The sequence below is a fragment of the Procambarus clarkii genome, chromosome 65 (assembly GCF_040958095.1).
Source record: "Procambarus clarkii isolate CNS0578487 chromosome 65, FALCON_Pclarkii_2.0, whole genome shotgun sequence".
NCBI classification, from domain to species: domain Eukaryota; kingdom Metazoa; phylum Arthropoda; class Malacostraca; order Decapoda; family Cambaridae; genus Procambarus; species Procambarus clarkii.
This window is the reverse complement of record NC_091214.1, coordinates 6,989,136-7,010,032: the sequence shown is the minus strand read 5'-3', so window position 1 is coordinate 7,010,032 and position 20,897 is coordinate 6,989,136. Positions and strand designations below refer to the sequence as shown.

Genomic DNA, 20,897 nt, shown 5'->3' with positions numbered 1-20,897 from the left:
ACCACTGTCCGCCCGCCGCCACCACTGTCCGCCCGCCGCCTCCACTGTCCGCCCGCCGCCACCACTGTCCGCCCGCCGCCACCACTGTCCGCCCGCCACCACCACTGTCCGCCCGCCGCCGCCACTGTCCGCCCGCCGCCACTGTCCACCACCGCCGCCGCCACTGTCCACCACCGCCGCCAAAGCCGCCACGGTCCGCCCGCCGCCACTATCCGCCACAGCCGCCACTATCCGCCACCGCCGCCACTGTCCGCCCGCCGCCACTGTCCGCCCGCCGCCACTATCCGCCACCGCCGCCACTGTCCGCCCGCCGCCACTATCCGCCACCGCCGCCACTGTCCGCCCGCCGCCACTGTCCGCCCGCCGCCGCCACTGTCCGCCCGCCGCCACTGTCCGCCCGCCGCCACTATCCGCCACCGCCGCCACCGCCGCCACTGTCCGCCACAGCCGCCACTCTCCGCCGTACAGCCTCCCCTCTCTCCGTTAGTAAATAATTTTAATTGTTAGTAAATAATAAAAGAAATATAAATTATTAGATTTTTTTTACCCTTTAATTGGTTTTAATATTAAAATTGAAAATAATACTATAATATAAAATATAATAAAAATAATATAATATAAAATATAATTTAATTTCAAGAAATTTAACTTTACACACAAAGATGTGAAAAGGGTTCAGATTATTGGCTCAAACCTTTCATAAGAGATTCATATTGGTATATGAATGGATTATGAATGACTCATGTTAGGAGTGTAAAGTTGCCACAACATCTCAAATTAGTGTTAGATACATATGTCTTGGTTATAAGTTTTGGAAACCTATTTAAGTCCACACACAATATCGTATCTGATACGATAAAACAAACGTTTCCAATACTTTCAAATACTTTCCAGATATGTTGTGGCAACCTAAAATTGTTTGCTGGGATATATACATATATATATATATATATATATATATATATATATATATATATATATATATATATATATATATATATATATATATATATATATATATATATATATAAATATATATATATATATATATATATATATATATATATATATATATATATATATATATATATATATATATATATATATATATAATATAGTATTTGTGTGCGTGTATTTGCAGCGAAGTGGTGGATGACAGGTGCAGCCAGGATGGCCTGCTCTGCCACAGTAAAAATCATAAGAGGATAGTCACCTGCATGTCCAGCTGAGAGAGATTATTGGTTCATTTATTAAGCACCCCATACGCATCACGTGGGCGATGGTAGAAAGGTTTACAGAGGTACATAATGGGCCAAAGAATCAAACCCAATAGTTCATTTAGCAACGTAAGTGACAACCTTGTGACACTAGTTACACTGTCGTTAATTTTACATAAACATATTCAAATATATGCACATACAGACATATATATAATGCGAGGGAACCCATTACTTAACGCTCCAAAACTTGGATGTTATTGGTTGCGGAGATTGGATCAGAGTAAATCCAGGGAAGAACAGCAAGCAGTTTGTGAGAAACAAAATTTCCACATAATTTGTCGCAGAATTAAACAATCTTGTTTTTTTGCTGAATCTTTTCGCTACAATGCTAGTGAGGAATATTTGTTACATTGGACTTGTGTTTATTAATTATTAATATAATGACAATAATTATTGTTATTATGATTATTTTTTTTTTTGTCATTATTAATTTTATGAGTTATCCTTTAGAACTTATAAAATATATTTTGCTATAGTAATTGGGGATCTTTGTCCTGTGATATTTCACTGATTCCATTTGTCTGCTCGAAGGCCATCCAGGCGGCAGTGTGAGTGTTTTCCCAGCCTGGTATCTTGCTGAACGTTGCTATAGAAGGTGGGTTGTCGTAGCTGACGTGGGCGTTAGGAATGAAGCCCTGGCTAGCATATAGCCTCCCCATGACCTTGATTACCAGTCTACCAAGACCCAGATTCCTGTAGCTGTCGTCCGTCCCCAACATGCCGATGCTTCCATACATGGTCGGCGACATCCAGGAGACAGGTGTTTCCTCATTTCCGGAGTAGTGCAGGTGCTGGAGGTCGAGCGGAGAGTCCTTAGTCACGCTCGAGTCGAGGAACACTCCAACAGATGGCAGATGCTGGGATAGGCTCCACGTGGACTCCAGCGATTGGGTCTTGCTAAAGATGCTCCTCTCCAGCAGGTGTTGGAGCCCAGTTTTGACAAGTTTACAGACACGGAAACCTGGCTTGTTCCTGGAAGCAAGAGGGAAGAATGATATGCTGGGTACAGAGCAATGTTATTTTCTAAGTAAACAGCCAAGGCAGCACATTTGTTGCCCGAGTTATACTCTCACACTATAAGTAAATCCGCAGTGTCCATCTGCCATAGGCACAGAAGACGGGTCACTTATCTAGCTTATGTAGTCCATTACTGGCTTAAATCAGTGTAATTTCCTCCTAAAAACCTGAGATTTTGAAATAAGAGTCTTCAGAGTACTATGGTGAGTTGATCCCAATATCTTGCTCCAATTATTTTCTGGTAAATCACATTATTGTGAATTCATTATGTATTCTTATGTAGTTTCTCATAATTTCGGCATGCAGTTTCATATTTATTGTTCATCAATTTAATCTATTTCAAAAATTGTAATCATATACAAATATTTATATACGATTAAATAGAGAATGGTACTTTGCCATCTAGGTTCAATTGCAAATTGCTAATAAAGGCCATTTAAGTAAATTCTATAAATTCTCTGCCTAAGATTTTTCCTGTTTATTAATGTTTTGATAAAATTTGAACTTGTGTGAGAAGAAATTGTAAGGAACCAATTATGAAATCAGGGGGATTCCTGGCTGCGCCACCAGAGGGTGCAGACGTCGGGCTCCGGCTGTCAGTAGTCGTCTGCCGTTGCTGAGTGGCGGTTGCTGTGGGGGGGGGGGGGGGGTGGAGCGCCCGCTGGTCGGGGCCCCGCCTGCCGGTATGGACGCGGCTGGTACTAGCCGCATTCGGAGGATCGACACAGTGCGGCTGGACTTTTCTGCTGACGTGCACTGGCCCGTTGTAGAAGTTGCCCTCCTGCACGTCCTCCGTGTTGACGTCCCCGAGCTCCTGGGCCTCGAGAAGTTGTCGCCCACCCGCGTTGTGGTGTCGTTCGCCACGTCACATGTTTACCGGGAGTTTGTGGCTCGCTGGAATGACCGCACGCTTCCTCTTCCGGCTTCGGCTGTGTCTGTGGAGATCTCGGATCCCTGGGGGCCCTTGACGTTTGTGAGTGTTCACGGCGTGCCAGTGACCTTCCCCGAGACGGCCCTCATGTTCTTGTTTACGCGGTTTGGGTCGGTGGTGAAGCACCAGTTCAGCACCTTGAGTGCGGGCCGGCTGGGTTCACACACGCTTGTCATGCGGCTCACGAGCCCCATACCGTCCAGGGTCTCGTATCGTGGGCTGTCTCTGAGGACCTTCTATCAGGGTCAAACCCGCACGTGTTTCCGGTGTGGTGCTGAGGGCCACGTACGTAGTGGCCGGTTGCGACGCTTCTCATGCTGAAGCCCCTTCAGTTTTCCTAGAGGATGATTTTCCTTGCTTATCTGTGCGTGTGGACTCCCCGGCGGATCCTCGCTCTGTGCAGGTGCCTGGTGTGGATCCTGCGGCAGTTCCGGATGTCGCTATGTATGGACCTGATATGTCTGCCCCGCCGGTGAGCTCGGGGGACCTGGGGGCGCCTGTTTCGGACCTTCGTCGTTCGATAACTGCGGAGGTGCATCCGCATCCCGTGGCCTTGGGGGATGCTGTAGGGGTGGCGCCTGCATCTTCTGCTGGAGGCTGTGTGCTTCCCGGGGCTGATGGGACGGTGGTATGTTTGTCTCCACCCACGTTCTCTACCTTGTCGCCTCTGGCAGCTTCCTCGTTGCCGAGTACCTCCTCTCTTCTGCAGCTTCCATCACCCTCCCTGGTTACCTCACGTGTGCTGGAGTCTACCCTTCCGCCTGCTGTGTCTCTTCCTTCTCCGACTCCGGTCTCCGTTCCTGGTGGTGGCTTTTTGCCCCGCATTGTTGAGGCTCCTGTTCTGCGTGATCGTGCTGCCCTGGCTTTGGGGCCGCCTGCCGATGGTTCTTCTGGGACACCGCTTGCTGGGGGGTGACAGTTCCAACGATCAGCGGCCTCTTTTTAAGCGCCGTCGTTCGGCTCGGGGTGCATCACCTCGCCGGTCGTGGGCAGAGGAGCGTGATGCGATGGATGATGATGCTGTGGCCGACGCTGTGTTGCCTCCTGTGGTGCCTTCTGGGTTGGACGCTGTGCCTCCTGCTGGTGGCTCCCCTCAGTGGGCAGTTGCCCCTGGTGATCGCGACCTTGTGGTGGTGTTGTCGAAGGATGTGCAGCGGGGGGCCTCTGCTCCTGTTCTGGTTGGTGGGGGCACTGGGGCCCCTGCGGAGCTACCCTCCGCGGGTCTCGGTGCGAGTCCCAGCACCGAACGGAGTACACGCCTTAGTGGGCGGGCCGGTGTGCGGCCTGCCGTGCAGTCAGGTGTGCTTCCAAGTGTGCGGCCCTGTAACCAGCTTCCTAGGGGAAAACCCATCCCTTTCGTCCTCCCGACCGGCGAGATGATCGACAGATCTATAGCAACTGCGACTTTTGAGTGTGATGACCTGGTGCATCCTGTTCCCTTTTGCCCATCTACCATCTGGGTTCCACGAGCGCAGTGTTTTGTCTCGGGAGTGCCGAATTCGATGCCTCGGCCTACTGTGACTCCTGGGTGTCCGATTCCTGAAAGTGACCAACTTGTTTGGGAAGCTTATTGCTTACGGTTTCTAGCTCGGGAGTACCCAGAGAAGTATGAGTGATTGGTTTATTGGTGTGTTTGGTTTCTGTCTGTGTTGTGCGTGATGTTTCCCCGGTGCCTGCTTGCACAGGTGGGTGTCCTTGTCTGTGCATGTGTGGTGGTGTGGATGTTGTTCTTGCCCCTGCGTGGCCTGTTTTGTTGTATGTTTTGTGCTTTGCCTTTGGTGTGTGTGTTTGTTTTGTGGTTGTGTGCGGTTGTGGGCGTTTAGTGTTATTTCTTTCGTGTCGTTGCGCTCGCCCTGTGTATTGTGTTGGGGTGGCGGGCGGTGTGGTTGTGTATGTCGCATGTGTGCGTGTGTTTATTTTCTTGTCCTTGTGACATTGCTTTATTATGTATACGGCATTTCTGTGTTTATCTCTGTTTGTATTTCCTTGTTTATGTATTTAACTGTTTTTCTGTATTTATTTTTTGTTGTTTCCTGTAGCTTTGTACTATTGCCTCTGTCGGTGGTTTAGGAGGCCTGTTGTTATGTACTAATCTGCACCTGTGTTTGGGTTGTTGAGATGGGCTTGTTTTGTGTGTTTTCTTTCTGTATTTCTGTACTTACGTTTTTTGTGGATGTGACTATGTTTTATGTTATTTATATCTTGTGTTATTTATTTGTAACGTTGTTTTTTTTGTGTGTGTGGGTGTGTAAACACCGGTGCCCGTTTCGGGGTTTTCTCATTTTGTGCCTTGTATCATGTGTTTTCTTTCTTGGTTTTTTGTTGGGTATGTTTAGTTTGCATCTGTGTTTCCGTACTTTGTTATATTTGTCCTGTTTGTATGTATGATTTGTTGTTTTCTATTGTCTATTTTGTATATTGTGTATTTCTTTTATAAAAATAAAAAAAAAATTATGAAATCAAAAGGTTTTGGTCAGTAAAGCGTGCACGCATTTAGTAAGACTAAATTGTAAAATATAAACTACTGGCTGGTTTGGGGAGTTTTTATGCAAATTAGCAATCAAGTTGTAAGCAACCAGTAGGTTATATCAGTTAATTTGTACTTAGTAAAGTGTTAGTAGAAATAAGAAATTTGTTAGAGATGGTTTGTATGACATGTGAACACATTCCCATCGTGGGCTCATTTCAATTGTGTCCGACTGGTGATGATGAACTGTTACGACCAGGTTGGTCTATTTCAGGGAAACAAGAATTTATAGAAAGAAAGAAACACAAGGGTTGGCCGTTGAGTGTGCTACTGGTTTGCAGTGCAGTCGGCGGTACGATCAAGTAGTGATATGGAAATTACTGGGTGTATTTAATCATTTGGACTTAGTGGTTGACAAAGTAGTGGGCAGCTAGTAGGGAAATGCATTTATAGATGATTTTGTTAAATATTTGGGCAGAACACATAAGAGAATGTAGATGGTTGTGATATGAGTTTTTTCAAGTATGCAGCCGAAGGAAGGAAGCAGATTCAGTTTGGTGATGGTGGTCTGTGAGTGGTCGTTTTTATTTATTTTATTTGGGGGAGTTCCACCTGAGCAGCCGTAGGGTGAAGACGTGTCATCTGAACACTCCGGCAGTTTGGGGAGGTTGCAGTTTGTCGCCGGCAGGGGGTGTGGGGGTCTCTTACCCTCCCTGTCCAGTGTTGTTGCCTGCCTGGCTGCGTGCTGACGTGGCCTTTTTAACATGGGGGGCCTGGCCGTTCCTCCTGTGTTGCGGGTAAATTCCGTGGGCCTGGAATTCACGTGTAAGGCTGGTTATCCGGCCATTGAGTTAGTTATGTGCGACATGCTTCGTGTCCCGGTGGAAGCTGTGTATGGCGTTGAGCTTGTTACGGCCCACCGGGTGATTGTCAAGTTCGTGGGGGAGGATGAGTATTGGGATTTTCTCCGGCGGAACGAGGGGCGTTCATTGCAGTTGCCGGATGGCGCCGGCTCCGTTACGATCTCGGACCGAAGTGGTGCCCTGACATATGTCAGTGTGCACGGTGCGCCCCTGGAGTTCCCTGAAGACCTTCTCCGGCGCTTCTTCGGAAGGTATGGTGTAGTCTTCAGTGTGCGGGTGAACAAGCTGTCCTCGGGGAAGTATGCTGGGAAGCAGACGAACGTCCGTACATTAGGTATGCGCCTGCGGTCGGATATCCCATCTTCTGTCCGGCTGCTGGGCTACTACGTTCGGGTGTACTATGCCCGGCAGCCCCGTACTTGTTTCCGGTGTGGCCAGTTGGGGCATCAGGCTGCCGGGTGCTCTGAGACACCTGCTGCACCCGTTAACTTATTCCGGGAGGAGGATTTCTCGCCGCTCCCTCAGGGCGTGGATTCCGGAGATGAAGTGGAGCAGGTCCCAGTCGCTGCTGATGCGGCCCCTCCTGCGTCACCCGACATGCCCCCGGTGCCTGTTGTCCCTCAGCCGAGTGCGTCTGCGTCTTCCTCGACTCCTGCTGCTGCGCCTGGTCCTGCACCCTCGCCAGGTGTTCCGGCTGTGCTGGGTGTTGGGGGGGCTGCGGAGCATCCTGTTGTGTGCGGCCCGGTTCCCCATGTGGTTGAGGCTGCTGCAGTACTGCGATGGGCACCGACGGGTTCGCCCGGTTCGTGAGGGCCGTGGTTCTGGGTCCGCCTAAGGCTGTGAGGATGTGCGGCCAGTGCCCAAGCGTTCTAGGCGCTCTTCTACTGCTTGGGCTGATATGGAGGACTACGACGCGGGTGGAGCTTCGGGAGATGGTGTGGCGATTCCGGGTGCCTCGTGCTCTACGACGCTGGTGGTGGCTGATGTCCATGTGTCAGCTGTTGATGATTGTGCGTCTAATTTACCTCCTGTTCTTTCTCCTGCAGAAGGTTCTCCGCAGTGGGAGGTGGTTGCTCCTACAGGCGTGGATGGTGTGGATCCTGGTGCGAGCCGAGGCATCAAGCTGGTGCTGAAAAAGGATGCCAAGCGTGGGGGGCCCAGCAGATACAATGTTCGGTGGTGACGAGGGGCCCTGTGAGGCAGCTGAGGAGGCTCCCAGTGTGCTGCCCATTGCCCAGCCTCATGGGAAGGTGCCTCTCCCTCTCATCTTGGCCTCCGGAGTGGCGAATGATGCTGACCATCCGTTGAGTTTTGATATTGTTGACCGTGTGCGTCCTGATCCGTGGTGCCCTTCTACCATCTGGATTCGTCGGGCTAAGTGTTTTATTGTAGGTGTGCCGGAGTTAATGCCTGATCCTCGTACGCTCAATAGTGACCATGTTTCGGAGGACATTATGCTACTTTGGGAGGCGTATTGTATTCGCTTCCCGGCGGACGAGTGGCCGGACAAGTATGAGATCTTTTCGTAGTCTGTGTGCTTGCTGTGTGTTTGGTGTGGTGTTGTGATGTTTTGTTGTATTTTTTCTTTTGTTTTCTTGTGTTTTTGATGTCGGCCCTTCAGGCCGGTGTTTTGTGACTTTGTATGGTTGTGTATTAATTAGTTTGTTTCTTGATGTACTTTGTTGTTGCATTCTTGGTCCTTCAGGCTAGTTGTTGTGTTTATGCCTGTTTTGTTTTCAGGTGTGCGTGTTTGTTGTACTTGTTTATTTTGGCCTCGCCTTTTGTTTAAGGGGCGGATGGCTTGGTGTGTGTTTTTTTTTATTAATGTATTGATTTTATGTTGCTTTACCTGTTGTACGTGTTTGGACAGTCTTGTGTTTGCACTGTTCTGTTTCCTGCTATGCCTCTTGTTGTATGTTTTGTTTTTCTGGAGGTGTTGTTTTGTACTGTGATTGCTGGATTGCCATTGTATTCTGTTTTGTGCTTTGATGTATGCTGTATTTTTCATGTTTTTCTTGTGTATGTGTTTTGTTGTGCTATGCTGTTTTGTTGTGCTATGCTGTCGGCCCTTCTGGCCAGTGGTCTATTGTTTTCCTTTATGTATTCTGTATTTTTATTGTACTTAATTTGCATGCTCTGCATGTAAAAATAAAAAAAAAATAAAAAAATTATTTATTTATATATACAGGTACAAGAGTTCTTACATTCTTGTACAGCACCTGTCTAGTTGGTCAGCATAATTTACTCTCAGTTAAGTTCATTCCTTTATATATCTGCCACCGTGGTTATATATTTTTATTAAGTAGGTTATAAATGGAACTTTCAGCTCACTCACAGTTTTGTAGCAAGTAAAGTGACCTGGAAGAGAATATGGTACTGATGGGGTGTACCAGAGTTCTGTGTGTAATATTAACTGTTCCACCAGTGTTAATTCCTGCCTAGTATTTTGTTGGTGTAAATCCTTGCTTCTATCCAACGAAAGTATAGGATCTTATAGTAAATGTCAGAGAGCAAGATCATTTGTTATGAGTGTGGGAGTTTTTTTTAATAGATTGTTACCAAGCAATCTTTCTTTCCTGTGGGCATGGTGAGATCGTTATCTACCTTTAGACACGTATTTAGGAATGTCTTCCTGAGGGGGCCTAGCAACCCACAAAATTAGGCAATTGTCAACATAGTGTTACTGTGGGGGAGCCTATTCCACAAATTACTGGGAGTGCCATCATTTTATCATTCATGTTAAGTCCTTCCTCATTCATACCGGCCATTAATTCTACCTTCTTTAGATTTTAATACATTCCAAGTTGTGATATTGAGCACAGTACCTTGGAGACTATTTGGTATAGGAACTCCAGGGACACTAATAGGTCTGTGTTGTGCTTTAACCGTTCCTGTACAGGATTATATGCGACCGGGGGGGGGGGGGAATGTTCTTGGACTGTGGTTCAACTTAACTCTTTTGGGCGAGCCTTTGCTAGTCTTCGTAGGCCATGTTCTCTTTTCAAAGGAGTTCTGGAAAGGTAGAGTAAAATGTACTCTACCTTTCAAGGTAGAGTAAATGTCAACAGGAACTGCCATTTTCTGTGTGTTTACTAGTTGTGTTTTTACGGGGGTTGAGCTTTGCTCTTTCGGCCCGCCTCTCGACTGTCAATCAACTGTTTACTAACTACTTTTTTTTTCTTTTTTTTCCACACCACACACACACACCCCAGGAAGCAGCCCGTGACAGCTGACTAACTCCCAGGTACCTATTTACTGCTAGGTAACAGGGGCACTTAGGGTGAAAGAAACTTTGCCCATTTGTTTCTGCCTCGTGCTTGTGTGTTCACTTATGTGTGTTTTCTGTGTTCACTTATTACGTTTATAATAAGTGAAAGTAATTACATCCATTTTAAATAACCTGTGACCCAGGCCACTAGAGGACATCATCCCTTGTAGCTACAATTTTGGGAATATTTTCCTGGAGGCCGGGTCTTACCTCTTAGGACAGATGAGGATTTAATTTGGGCCTCTTTGATGCAGCATTGCGAAGTGTTTGACTGGTAGTGCAAATACAAGCAGTCCAGGTTAATCATTAATTTTCAGTTCAATTCTGACCTCAAACTCAATAATATTTAAGAACATGAATATCGAATTTTAATAAGTACATAGGTATGCAATACAGTTAACGGTAAGAAATATAACCTTTTAACTATATTTAATAATATATTCAAAGTCAGATAATGCATGTGAATAACATTTTTGTCACTATCTAAAAATATATTCGACTCGGTATAAAGGGCTAACTAAACTCGGGTTCAGGCCTTAACTTGCATATACGACCCCCTCCCCATCCGGCCCGTTGGCGTCGTGAGGGGGCTTGGTGGACGGCTGCCGGAGTGTGATGCTCCGTTGGGCAGTCCTCTGTTCTTTTCTGGCCTTGCACTCCTGCTGCTGTCTTCTCCAATTGTGCCGGATCGCTTTTCCTTTTCCTTATGTTTCGTTTTTCTCCCCCCTCTTCTCCTATCTGCTTGTCGTTTTCTGCCGACCTTTTGCTTGTTTTGGATTCTTTCTTTGGACTACTTCTATTTTGACGCCCGGGTGCTTGAGGAGGCATACTCTTGCACCCGTAGAACTGTAGTACCCAACGTCTCGAGCGAGGGGAACCTTTTATTGTCAATCCCCCTTTCGTCGCTGAACCCGATCTCGACGGACTGACGGTTCTTAAGGTGGCGTTTGTGGGGCGTATACTCACGACGCACCCCTAGGGGGGCCCCGGCATGATCGGCGATAGCTTCCTGTTGGGTGTCCTGCCTCTAATTGTGGCTCCATGGTGGGTATGGGGGCACATTCGTGGATGAATTTGTCACTTTTCGTCTCTATGTCGTTGAATGTTTCCGTTGTACCCTCTCAGGCTCGTGGGGTGGGCGACCAAGCCCCCGAGTCGGCCTGTATTGGAAGACCAGGCTCTGTAGCTCCCGCTGCGTTGGGCCCCGACCTTGCTCCTCCTTTGACCGTCCCGACTTCTTCCCCCAGCTCCCCTCCCTCCTCTGTGGTTGGGTCGAGCCTCCAGCCCCCGGTGGTGACCACTTCGTCCCCTGGTGTGGCTAAGTCTTTCGTTGTGACTACTGCGCCTTTTGACCCCTCTCTCTCTAGGGGTTCTCAACGCCGTTCGCGCCCCAACCGCACTCGCTCGATTCCTTCTCGTGCTGATGCGTATCAGGCCTTGTTTGGTCCTGCTTCATGGGCCAAATACTTTGATCTCCCTCTTGATTCTGCGCCTCCTGACGATTTCTCCCTCCATCGACATCTTGTAGATTCCGTGGATGCGTCTGTTACTTTCAACCCCACTCGTCTCGGTACACGTGTCGTTGCTGCTCCTTCTCAGGATGCGGCTTCCCGCTTGGCTGCCTTATCTTGCCTTGGCGAGACCCCTGTTCGGGTCTCCAAGAACGTTCAGATGAATGCCAGTGTTGGCACTATTCTCCTCCCACCCCATGTTGCAACCGGTGTTCGGAATCTGCAGGATTGCCACGATGATATTCGGCATATCCTTGGTGCCCAAGGCCATTCTGTCCTCTAGGTTGACTCGTTTACTCGTCACCCTCGTGGTCGTCGCCGTCAACCCCTTCGCGTTGTGAAGATCACCTTTGATGGTAGGACCCTTCCATCCTCTGTCATTCTTGCTGGTGCTAGGTGCTCCGTCCAGGAGTATATTCCTTCTCCTCGACTTTGTAACAAGTGCTGGAGGTTTGGGCATGGTGCCCTCCGCTGCTCTGGGACTGTCTCTCTCTGTCCTTTGTGTGGGAGTGAAGGTCACTCTAAGTCGGAGTGCACTTCTCCCAGGCTCGTTGCCTCAACTGCGGTGAGGACCATCCTACCTTCTCCCGTGCATGTGTCCATTACAAGCTTGAGGCAGCCGTCCTCAACTTGAAGCACCGGGAGCGTTTATCTTTTCCTGAGGCGAGGCGCCAGGTTCGCCGGCTTCCGCCTTTTGCTAATATCTCTTATGCTCGCGTGTTGCGCTCTTCCTCTCCTCGTCCTTCCCACCTTCCTCAGACTCACAACCGTTTCCGGGCCTTGGACCCTGATGCGCCCACTGCCCCCTCCTTTGTTCCTTTGGGTTCTCTCCCGAAGGATCCCCCTCCTGGTCCTCTGTCTGGGGTTCCCCTTCCTTCTACCCGGTCTGTCGTGTCTCCTGTGTCTTCTTCCTCGTCCCCCTCCGATCCTCCTTCCCATCCTCTTCCTCCATCTATAGGCTCTCCCCACCGCCTGTCGGTGCGGGCGGATGTCCATCGCTCTCCTAATGGCCGTCGTGTGTGCTCTCGTTCGGCTTCTCCTGTTGAGACACTGGAATCCGTTGCCCGGTACGTAGTTGCTGGGACACCGGTCTCTTTAAGTCAGAAGCGAAAGCCTGGCTCCTCTCCTTCCTCTTCCCCGGCGGGTAAGAAGGCTTCGCTTTCTTCCTCAGCTCCTACTTCTGGCTCTGTTGCTCCTTCCCCTCCCGTTTCAGTGATTGCGCCCCCTGTTCCTGCTATGGAGGTTTCTTTGGCCCCTGCTTCCCTTTCGGTTGCTGCTCTTGCTGAGGTGCGCCCCCCTCTTTCTACTCCCCCTCTTCCTGCTGCTGTCCTTGACTGCTCCTCTCCGTTGTCTCCTCCTCTTCCTCCTCCTCCTCCTCCGGACCCCGCCCGCCCACCTCTTATCTGTTCTCCCGTTTCCTTCCCTCCGTCTTTGCTCAGTTTACCCATGCCCCCTAACCCTGACTTTGCTGACCCTGATCCCGACCCTGATATTCTTTAACGTGCTCTGTTGCTCTTTCGCCTTTGTTTCTTCCTTGTTCTCTGTTTTTGTCCTTTCTCTTCTCGTCGTTGTCCATTCTTCAATAGAACGTTCGAGGTTATTACGCCAATTTCCTCGAACTCCAACTTCTGATTTCGCGGTTTTCGCCCCTTTGTGTCTGTCTCCAGGAGCCAATGCTTGGTGCTCGTCCTGGTCTTTTCGTGGCTATTCCTTTCTCTCCCCCCCCCCCAGCTATTGCTGGGGCTTCTAATTCTTCTGCTCTCTTGATTCGTGCTGATGTTCCCTTTGTTCCTTTGCTTTTTCCTTCGCCTCTCCATTGTTCTGCTGCTCGTATCTTTGTGGGGAAATGGTACACAGTTTGTTCCATTTATCTCCCCCCGAGTGTCCCGCTGTCTCTTCCTGATTTGAAACACCTCCTAGACTCCTTGCCGGAGCCTGTGCTCCTGCTGGGTGACTTCAATTGTCGTCATTCTCTTTGGGGTGACGTTCTGACGAATACCCGGGGTCGCCTCCTTGAGCCGTTTCTCCTCTCTTCTTCCCTGTCTCTTCTGTCTCTTCTGAATTCTGGTGATCCCACTCATTTGGACTCTCGGACTCGCACCCTTTCTTGTCTTGATCTTTCTCTCTGCTCTTCTTCTCTTTACTTAGATTTCACGTGGCAGGTTCTTGATGACCTCCATGGAAGTGATCATTTCCCCATCCTTGTTTCCTTTCTCTTTTCGCCCTTCCCTCTCTTTCCCTGGGTGGCAGTTTGCTAAGGCAGACTGGACCCTATTTACCCTCAGTGCTGCTCTCTCTGACCTCTCCCTTCTGCCTCTCTCTCGTGCTCTCCTCCTTTTTCATGACACTGTCTTCAACGCTGCCCTCCGCTCTATTCCTCGCTCTTCCTCTCGAGGTCCACGGAAGTGCGTTCCCTGGTGGAATGCGGACTGTGCTCGGGCTGTCCACTGTAAGCGTGCAGCCTGGAAGAGGCACCGCCGTAGGCAGACGACCGATTCTTTTCTTTCGGAAAGCGAGTGCGGTGGCCCGTAGGGCCATCCGTACGGGTAAACGTGAATGTTGGGCATCTTATGTCTCAACAATTACGTTCGAAACCCCTCTGGCCCAGATCTGGAAGCGTATCCGCAAGATAGCGGGTAAGTTCGTTCCCGATGTTTCACCGGTCCTTCACCTCCATGATACTCTTGTGGCGGACCCGTTGCAGGTCGCTTCCGAACTGGGTTCCCACTTTTCTTCTGTTAGCTCTGGTCTTCATCTTCCCCAATCTTTCCTTCTTCGTAAACCTGTCCTTGAGTCTCGTCCTTTAGATTTCTGCACTCATCTTCAGCTTCCCTATAATGATCCCTTCTCTCTCTCTGAACTTCGTTCTGCCCTGGCCCTCTGCGGTTCTACGGCGGCGGGCTCCGATGGTATTCATTATGAGATGCTTCGCCATCTCCCTCCGAGCACGTCTCAGTATTTACTGAGTCTGTATAATCGGATCTGGGAGTCGTCGTCAGTCCCTGAGGACTGGCTCGATGCCGTTGTCCTTCCTGTTCGCAAACCGGGGTCTCTGGGTACTTCCCTTAAGGACTTTCGCCCTATTGCTCTCACAAGTTGTGTCTGCAAACTCTTTGAACGTATGGTTAACGTTCGTCTGATGTGGTTCCTGGAACACCATCACCTCCTCTCCCCTTCTCAATTTGGTTTCCGCAAGTGCCGCAGCACGACAGATGTCCTGGTGAACTTGGAGGTCTATATTCGTACTGCTTTTGCTGCGAAGACCTCCGTTGTTGCCGTCCTTTTTGACCTGGAAAAGGCTTACGACACCACTTGGCGTTATCATATCCTATCTCAACTTCATTCTTTTGGCCTTCGTGGTCATCTCCCTCTCTTTCTCCGCAGCTTCCTCTCTCGTCGTTCCTTTCGGGTGCGCCTTGGTACCGCTCTCTCTCCCTCTTTTCAGCAATACGAAGGTGTGCCCCAGGGTAGTGTTCTGAGCACTACTCTTTTTCTGGTTGCCCTCAATGGTCTTCTTTCCTCTCTTCCTGCTGGTGTCTTCTCCGCTCTCTATGTCGATGATCTTAACCTTTGTTGTCAGGGTGATGATTCGCCTCTCCTTCAACGCCGGCTTCAACTTGCAATTGATGCCGTGTAGTCTTGGGCCACAGATCATGGCTTCACGTTCTCTACTTCTAAGACTTGTGCCATGACTTTTACGCGGAAACGGGTTGTTCTTCGTCCCTCTTTGTCACTTTATGGTCATCCCCTTGAATACAAAGATTCCGCGAAGCTTTTGGGGTTATTCCTTGACACTCGTTTGTCTTGGTCTCCCCATATCTCTTACATCCGTGTTGAGTGCTCTAAGGCCCTTACCCTCCTTCGGGTCTTGTCCCATACTTCTTGGGGGGCAGATAGGCGCACTCTCCTTGCTTTACATTCCTCTCTCGTCCTGTCTAAGCTCGATTATGGTTGCCCTGCTTACTCGTCTGCTTCTCCTTCTACTCTTCGCCGTCTTGATGCTTTGCACCATACTGGGTTGCGCCTCAGTTCTGGTGCCTTTCGTTCGACTCCCGTCCTTAGCTTGTATGTTGACACTGGCTTCCTGTCTCTCCAGGACCGCCGTGATCGCTACTGTCTTCGCTATCTTGCGCGGTCCTTGCAACATCCTTCCTCTCGCCTCTGTCGTGCTTTAACTTTTACCCCTCCTGCGGTTCCTGTTCCTCTTCACCACCTCCCTCTTTCTGTCCGGTTATCTCGCCTGCAGGATTCTCTTTCCGTTCGTATTTCTGATGTTTTTCCTCGTGTTGTTCCTTCTTTGCCCCCGTGGAGGGTCCCTCTTCCGCGGTTTTGTACATCCTTGACCCGTATCACTAAAGCTTTTACCTCTCCTACGGTTCTAAAACGCCTTTTCCTCGAGCACTTTTCTTCTCACTCCCGCTCCGTTTCTGTCTTCACCGATGGGTCTAAGTCAGCGGACGGTGTTGGCTACTCTGTTGTTTTTCCTGATCGCACTTATATGTGTCGCTTGCCTCCGGAGACTAGCATCCTTACAGCGGAACTTTATGCTATTCTCTATGCTCTTCGTCTCCTGCTTTCTCGTTGTCAGTCTTCCTTTGTAGTTGTTGTTGACTCTCGTAGTGCCCTCATGGCTCTCGGGTCCTTTAATCCGGTTCATCCAGTAGTTGTCGAGATCCAGCATTGGCTGTTTCTCGTTCACAGTAAATTTAAGTCGGTTGAGTTTTGTTGGGTTCCCAGCCATATTGGTGTGTCTTTAAATGAACGTGCGGATGCTGCCGCCAAGAAGGCTGTCCGCTCTTGTCCCATCTCTCGTAAAGGCATTCCGTATTCCGACTTTTACCCGGTTATCCATTCCTCAGTCCTTACCCGTTGGCAGGCTTCTTGGTTGTCTGTTACTGGTAACAAGCTACGTACTCTTAAATGTTGTGTTTCCTCGTGGCAGTCCTCCTTCCACCGTAACCGGCGGTGGGAAACAGCTCTGGCGAGGTTGCGTATTGGCCATACTCGCTTAACCCATGGTCACTTGATGGAGCGCCGCCCTGCTCCTTATTGTCCTAGTTGCATTGTCCCTCTTACGGTCGTGCATGTCCTTCTTGAATGTCCTGACTTCCAGGACGAGCGTGTGTCTTGCTTTCCGACCGCCCCTCGCGGTCACCTCTCCCTCAATAGAATTCTTGGTGACTCGGATACTTTTGATATCGTGCGCCTTATGCGTTTTTGTTCTCGTATTGGCATCCTTGGTGATATTTAGCGCCCTCTGATTATTTTGCGTATTTGATGGTGCTACATAGCCTTCCCGGTTTGGTGCCTTCTTTTGATAATTAATTACTTACTTGCATATACGACTGCGGACCCAAATGTACTTTGATCCTTCGACTGATATCATTTTTTATATATCATATCAAAAGTTGATTTTTGTCAGCTTTTGAAATTTTATTCTCATTTATTACAATGTATTCAATATCGTCATTCTATTGAATTGTTGACATTGCAGTTAAATATTATCTATTTTGTATAATTATTTATATTATTTATATTTATTATATTATTATTATATTATATTATTTATTATATTATTTATTATATTATTATATTATATTATTATATTATATTTATATTTAAGACTTAAGGCCTATCAACTGCACGAGGGTTATTAAAGCCTTGACACTAGATTACTGACCAACCAGCAAGTATACTTTAGCCCTGAACAAAGTCAATTATTAAAGTAAACTCTCAGTATGTGTATACCGAGAAATGGAGGACACTCTTGGTGTATATATATATATCCTGCACGGTAGATATTGCCACTTTAAAGTTCACTGTATGGTAAGGTACCAACCTGAGGAGTTCAGTATCCATGTTAGGGCGGTAAGTAAATGAGTAATTTGGATCCCAAATGACGAGGGAGCTCCCCAGCTCTTGGGCCAGCATCTTCAGCGGCTCAACCAGGAAGTGGGGAACATGACCGATCAGCAGGTGTTGTCGCCAGTCCAATAGAGGCGTCTCCTTCAGCGCCTCTATCAGTTGTTCGAAATCCGCTTCCCGGCAGTAGACGCCAATACTGGAGGGCACGTTCTAGAGGTAGAGAAACAGTGCAAGAACACCAGCATCTGTAAGTCTCTATTAATTCGAAATGCGCGCACGGAAGTACAAGAGGTCATAGATTCAATCTAACGAAACAAATGGGGCATACAATATTATAAAATTATCTTTTGCAAAAAGAGTGGTAGACGATTGGAATAATTGAAGTAAGAAGGCGGTTGATTCCAAAACTGTTAGTACATTTTGGTTTTGGCGGCGTATGGTTTCCGGCTTCACAACATCACAGAAATGATGTACTAAATTTGCCCGAACCAAACCAAACCGATGATCCGTGAATAGAAAACTGAACATCACGTCGATTTTGCGAGACGCTATGATTTGTATCACATCAGTTTTTGGTCTTAGGGGAGTTATACGTCAAAATTCGATGTACTATGCGAGAGGACAGGATGTAGGAGATACGCAGAACTTACCGTCTTCTGCCACAAGAGTGTGTGAGAGTGTGGTTGGGCAGCCAAGGTGTAGAACGTGGTCGTAGACAGCCACCCTCGAGCGTGTAGGAGCAGGATGTTGTGCATCTGCCACAGTTTGCATTCAAGTTAACAACTAAACAAAAATTATGATTGAAAAGGAGAACTATCTGCATTCAAGACCTCATTCTTGTTAATTAACTGACTTTTACGAAATGAAATAATATTAGAACAAGGTATTATGCAATATTATAGTAAAACAAAGCCTTTTTAATATTTTACTTGATAAATAATAATAATTACCAAAACTTTGTAGTCCTTCAGCGGGGGAATGTTTAAAGCAATGTATTTCAGTCCATAAATATATTCAACTACAAGTATTTGTAACTCTAACTCAAAATCAGATATATCTTAAAAAGCAAAAATATATCTGAAACAGTTTTCCTCTCACTGTTGCCAAGGAAGAACAGTTGACTTATTGTTATAATTTAAGGGAAATCGACTCAGTCACTGAATACAGGAGGTCGTCTCGCGTTCAATGAATAATGAAATATTTCAATTACTTTCTTGAAACTAAATTGAGCCATAATCGTCACTCATTAAAATAGTTTAAGGAGCTTCTTGAAATACTCCTTGAAAATCATTTTCAAGAAGTGAAAGAAATTTCAGGAGAAATCGGAAGTCACTACGGGAAGTGTTAAGATTTTAGCTAGTCCACAGTTCTCCCGGAGCTACAGTGGGGTGAGGATCAACTCACGGTGGCCGAGTAGGGTAGGTCCGCCTTCAGGCTGTCAGCAAGTTCCAAAAGTTGGCGCCTACTGGTCACTTGAGTGAAAATTGGCGCAGCCATGATGACTCTGCTGGTTCACTTGAAAGAAACGCATACAGTGTAGGAAATACGAGCATGTGACTGAAAAGATATTTATAAATAATATTTAAAAATTAAATAATTGGTTGCTCCTATTTATGTTTCTGAAGATTTTTTATTATTTAACAGGCTTAGGAATACACAGCAATGTGCAGCTACCCCAATTCTATATGAAAGATTACACAATGGAGATCAAAAACTAGCTATAAGTTCATCTAATATTCCCATCTCACAGGATGGTTAGTCATACATGGAATCAGGGGAGAAAATACCAGCTTCAAATACAAAAAACTCTGACTAAGAATCAGGTGAAAACATAACATGTAAGGCTGATCTATTAGCCTCACTAGCAAAATCTGGGTACAGCATAAGTATATCTTCCAGTATTCCTTAGTGTACGAAGTAATTACAGAACTCAAAGTACCTTATACCATTAGGTCTGAAGTCACTTATAACAGGGCAATCACAGATATAGTGTTAGAGAGTATGTCCCAGCTCTTGTTCACATAGTTTACAATTGGAATGTTCACCATTGGGGGGGATTCATTATCTGCAGCCACCAGCTATGGATATCGATGTCCCAGCCTAATTCTGGAAATTACAATGTCACAGTCTGGTGGATGTCTTATGCTGCCTGTACATATAATTCTCGGTTCTAAACTAAATGATCATTATCATTATCTAAGTGATAATGACACCAAGTGTAAACTATGAGGTATGTTAAGGAATCACACCCTCACCCATTATGTTCTTGATTGCCTGTTGATTAATGTATATAGCAACACTGAGATAAGGACTATTCCTGAACAAATAGCCTGGATGGGTCACAACGGAAAGATTGATGATATTCTGGAGAAATATAAGAATTTTGCACCAAGATTGTAACCTTTTGTTGAATTGTCTGAATGTCTATTGCAAATTGTCTATATACCTAGTCATAAAAGTATTTGTGTGTACGTCTGATAACATACTACACGTGTAAAGGAAGAAATGTATATGTTTATCACTCAGAATGTTCGGTAATATGTTTACTGTTTGTGAAGAGTCTATATATGTATGAGCACGTTGTACTGAACAGGGTGAGAATAACTTAAGCTACCTCATCCCTTTGAGTGTATTTTACCTTAATAAACTTATTTCAATTTCAATGTCAACTTGTGGTTTTGATGAGGCACGTTTTTCCAAGTCATCCGCCACCTCGTTGAGTACTATTCCAACATGAGATGGAATCCACATGAATTTCACTTTGTGACCGTTCAGCTGTATTTCATTTATCCTTTCTTACACCGTCGATTATTGTGCTGTTAATCATGAGTATCCAACTTGGTCAGTTGCTAATGGCTCTCCGTAAGTCTTCTGTTTAAACTTGGTCACTAATTATTAAGTGTTTGTAAGTTTTGAATGATTATTAATTTGCCCTATCTATTTCTTCACTCATTAAGCTGGTCTACTGAGAGTAAATAAGCCGTGTTGTATTCTGAATCGATTTTTCTGAAATCACTGATTTGGCAAGTGGCTGGAGAGGCGCTGGTTCAAGGCCGTGATGACTCTTCTCTCCTATCCTCGTCCCCCCCTACCCTAAACACACTATCATAGTTTAATTGGTACTGTAGCGCAGTTTGAGGACTTCTGGGATATGTCTGGTACTTTTCACAACTGTGTAGTACCTTCACGATTACAATTTATAATGTATGAACTGGCACTTATTTTGGATGAATACTTATATAATTAGGTTTAGCACAGGAGCCTGTTATGTACGATGAATAGAGAATTTACCTTTATGTTGAATATGTTTGCTGCTGATTCTCAAACACTTGTACACTTGAAACTGTAAATAGCTTCTTTCATCCACAGCGCTGCTCTTTCTTGTTGCGACTATAGCAAGAAGAAAATGTTGTAGGGGCGGCAGCCAGCCAGGGTCCTTCACCCTGCCACACGCCTAGCACACTGAGCTCCCGGGACGACCGTGAGGTGTTGTTGTTGTTATAGATTCAGCTACTCGGAACAAGTTCCAAGTAGCACGGGCTATGGTGAGCCCGTAACTTACCTGGCACAGGAGCGGGCCGTAGTGGACTTACCAGGCACAGTAACGGTTCCATTAGATGTGTTTAGGGGAGCTTCAAATGAATTAAGGTGGTCAGTTCCGTAGACAATTATATGTGGCTCTGCTACCTTGTACT

The 20,897-nt window shown here is 47.0% G+C and overlaps 1 protein-coding gene across 2 annotated transcripts; it reads right to left on the bottom strand.

The window, feature by feature from the left end:
* Nucleotides 1-1,226: 1,226 nt before the first annotated feature.
* Nucleotides 1,227-20,657, bottom strand: LOC123753229 (uncharacterized). 2 transcript variants are annotated; one of them, XM_069309356.1, is made up of 5 exons: nt 20,494-20,657; nt 18,607-18,759; nt 17,853-17,957; nt 17,177-17,412; nt 1,227-2,252 (listed from the first exon to the last, which is right to left on the bottom strand). In XM_069309356.1, exons 2-5 carry the CDS (start codon nt 18,697-18,699, stop codon nt 1,751-1,753), a joined length of 936 nt encoding a protein of 311 aa, XP_069165457.1. In that variant the 5' UTR covers nt 18,700-18,759; nt 20,494-20,657; the 3' UTR covers nt 1,227-1,750. The 2 variants fall into 2 exon arrangements, with proteins under 2 accessions (XP_069165457.1, XP_069165456.1); XM_069309355.1 differs by having other exon boundaries at nt 18,607-18,717; nt 20,494-20,656.
* Nucleotides 20,658-20,897: the final 240 nt, after the last annotated feature.

Bases quoted from the DNA above. Each gene is read 5' to 3' on its own strand.
- LOC123753229 (XM_069309356.1), bottom strand. From the start codon at position 18,699: ATGGCTGCGCCAATTTTCACTCAAGTGACCAGTAGGCGCCAACTTTTG. The intron at 17,958-18,606 runs GTGAGTTGATCC...AAACTGTGGCAG, and splicing joins ACCTACCCTACTCGGCCACC to ATGCACAACATCCTGCTCCT. The intron at 2,253-17,176 runs GTTGGTACCTTA...TCTTGCTTCCAG, and splicing joins ATGGATACTGAACTCCTCAG to GAACAAGCCAGGTTTCCGTG.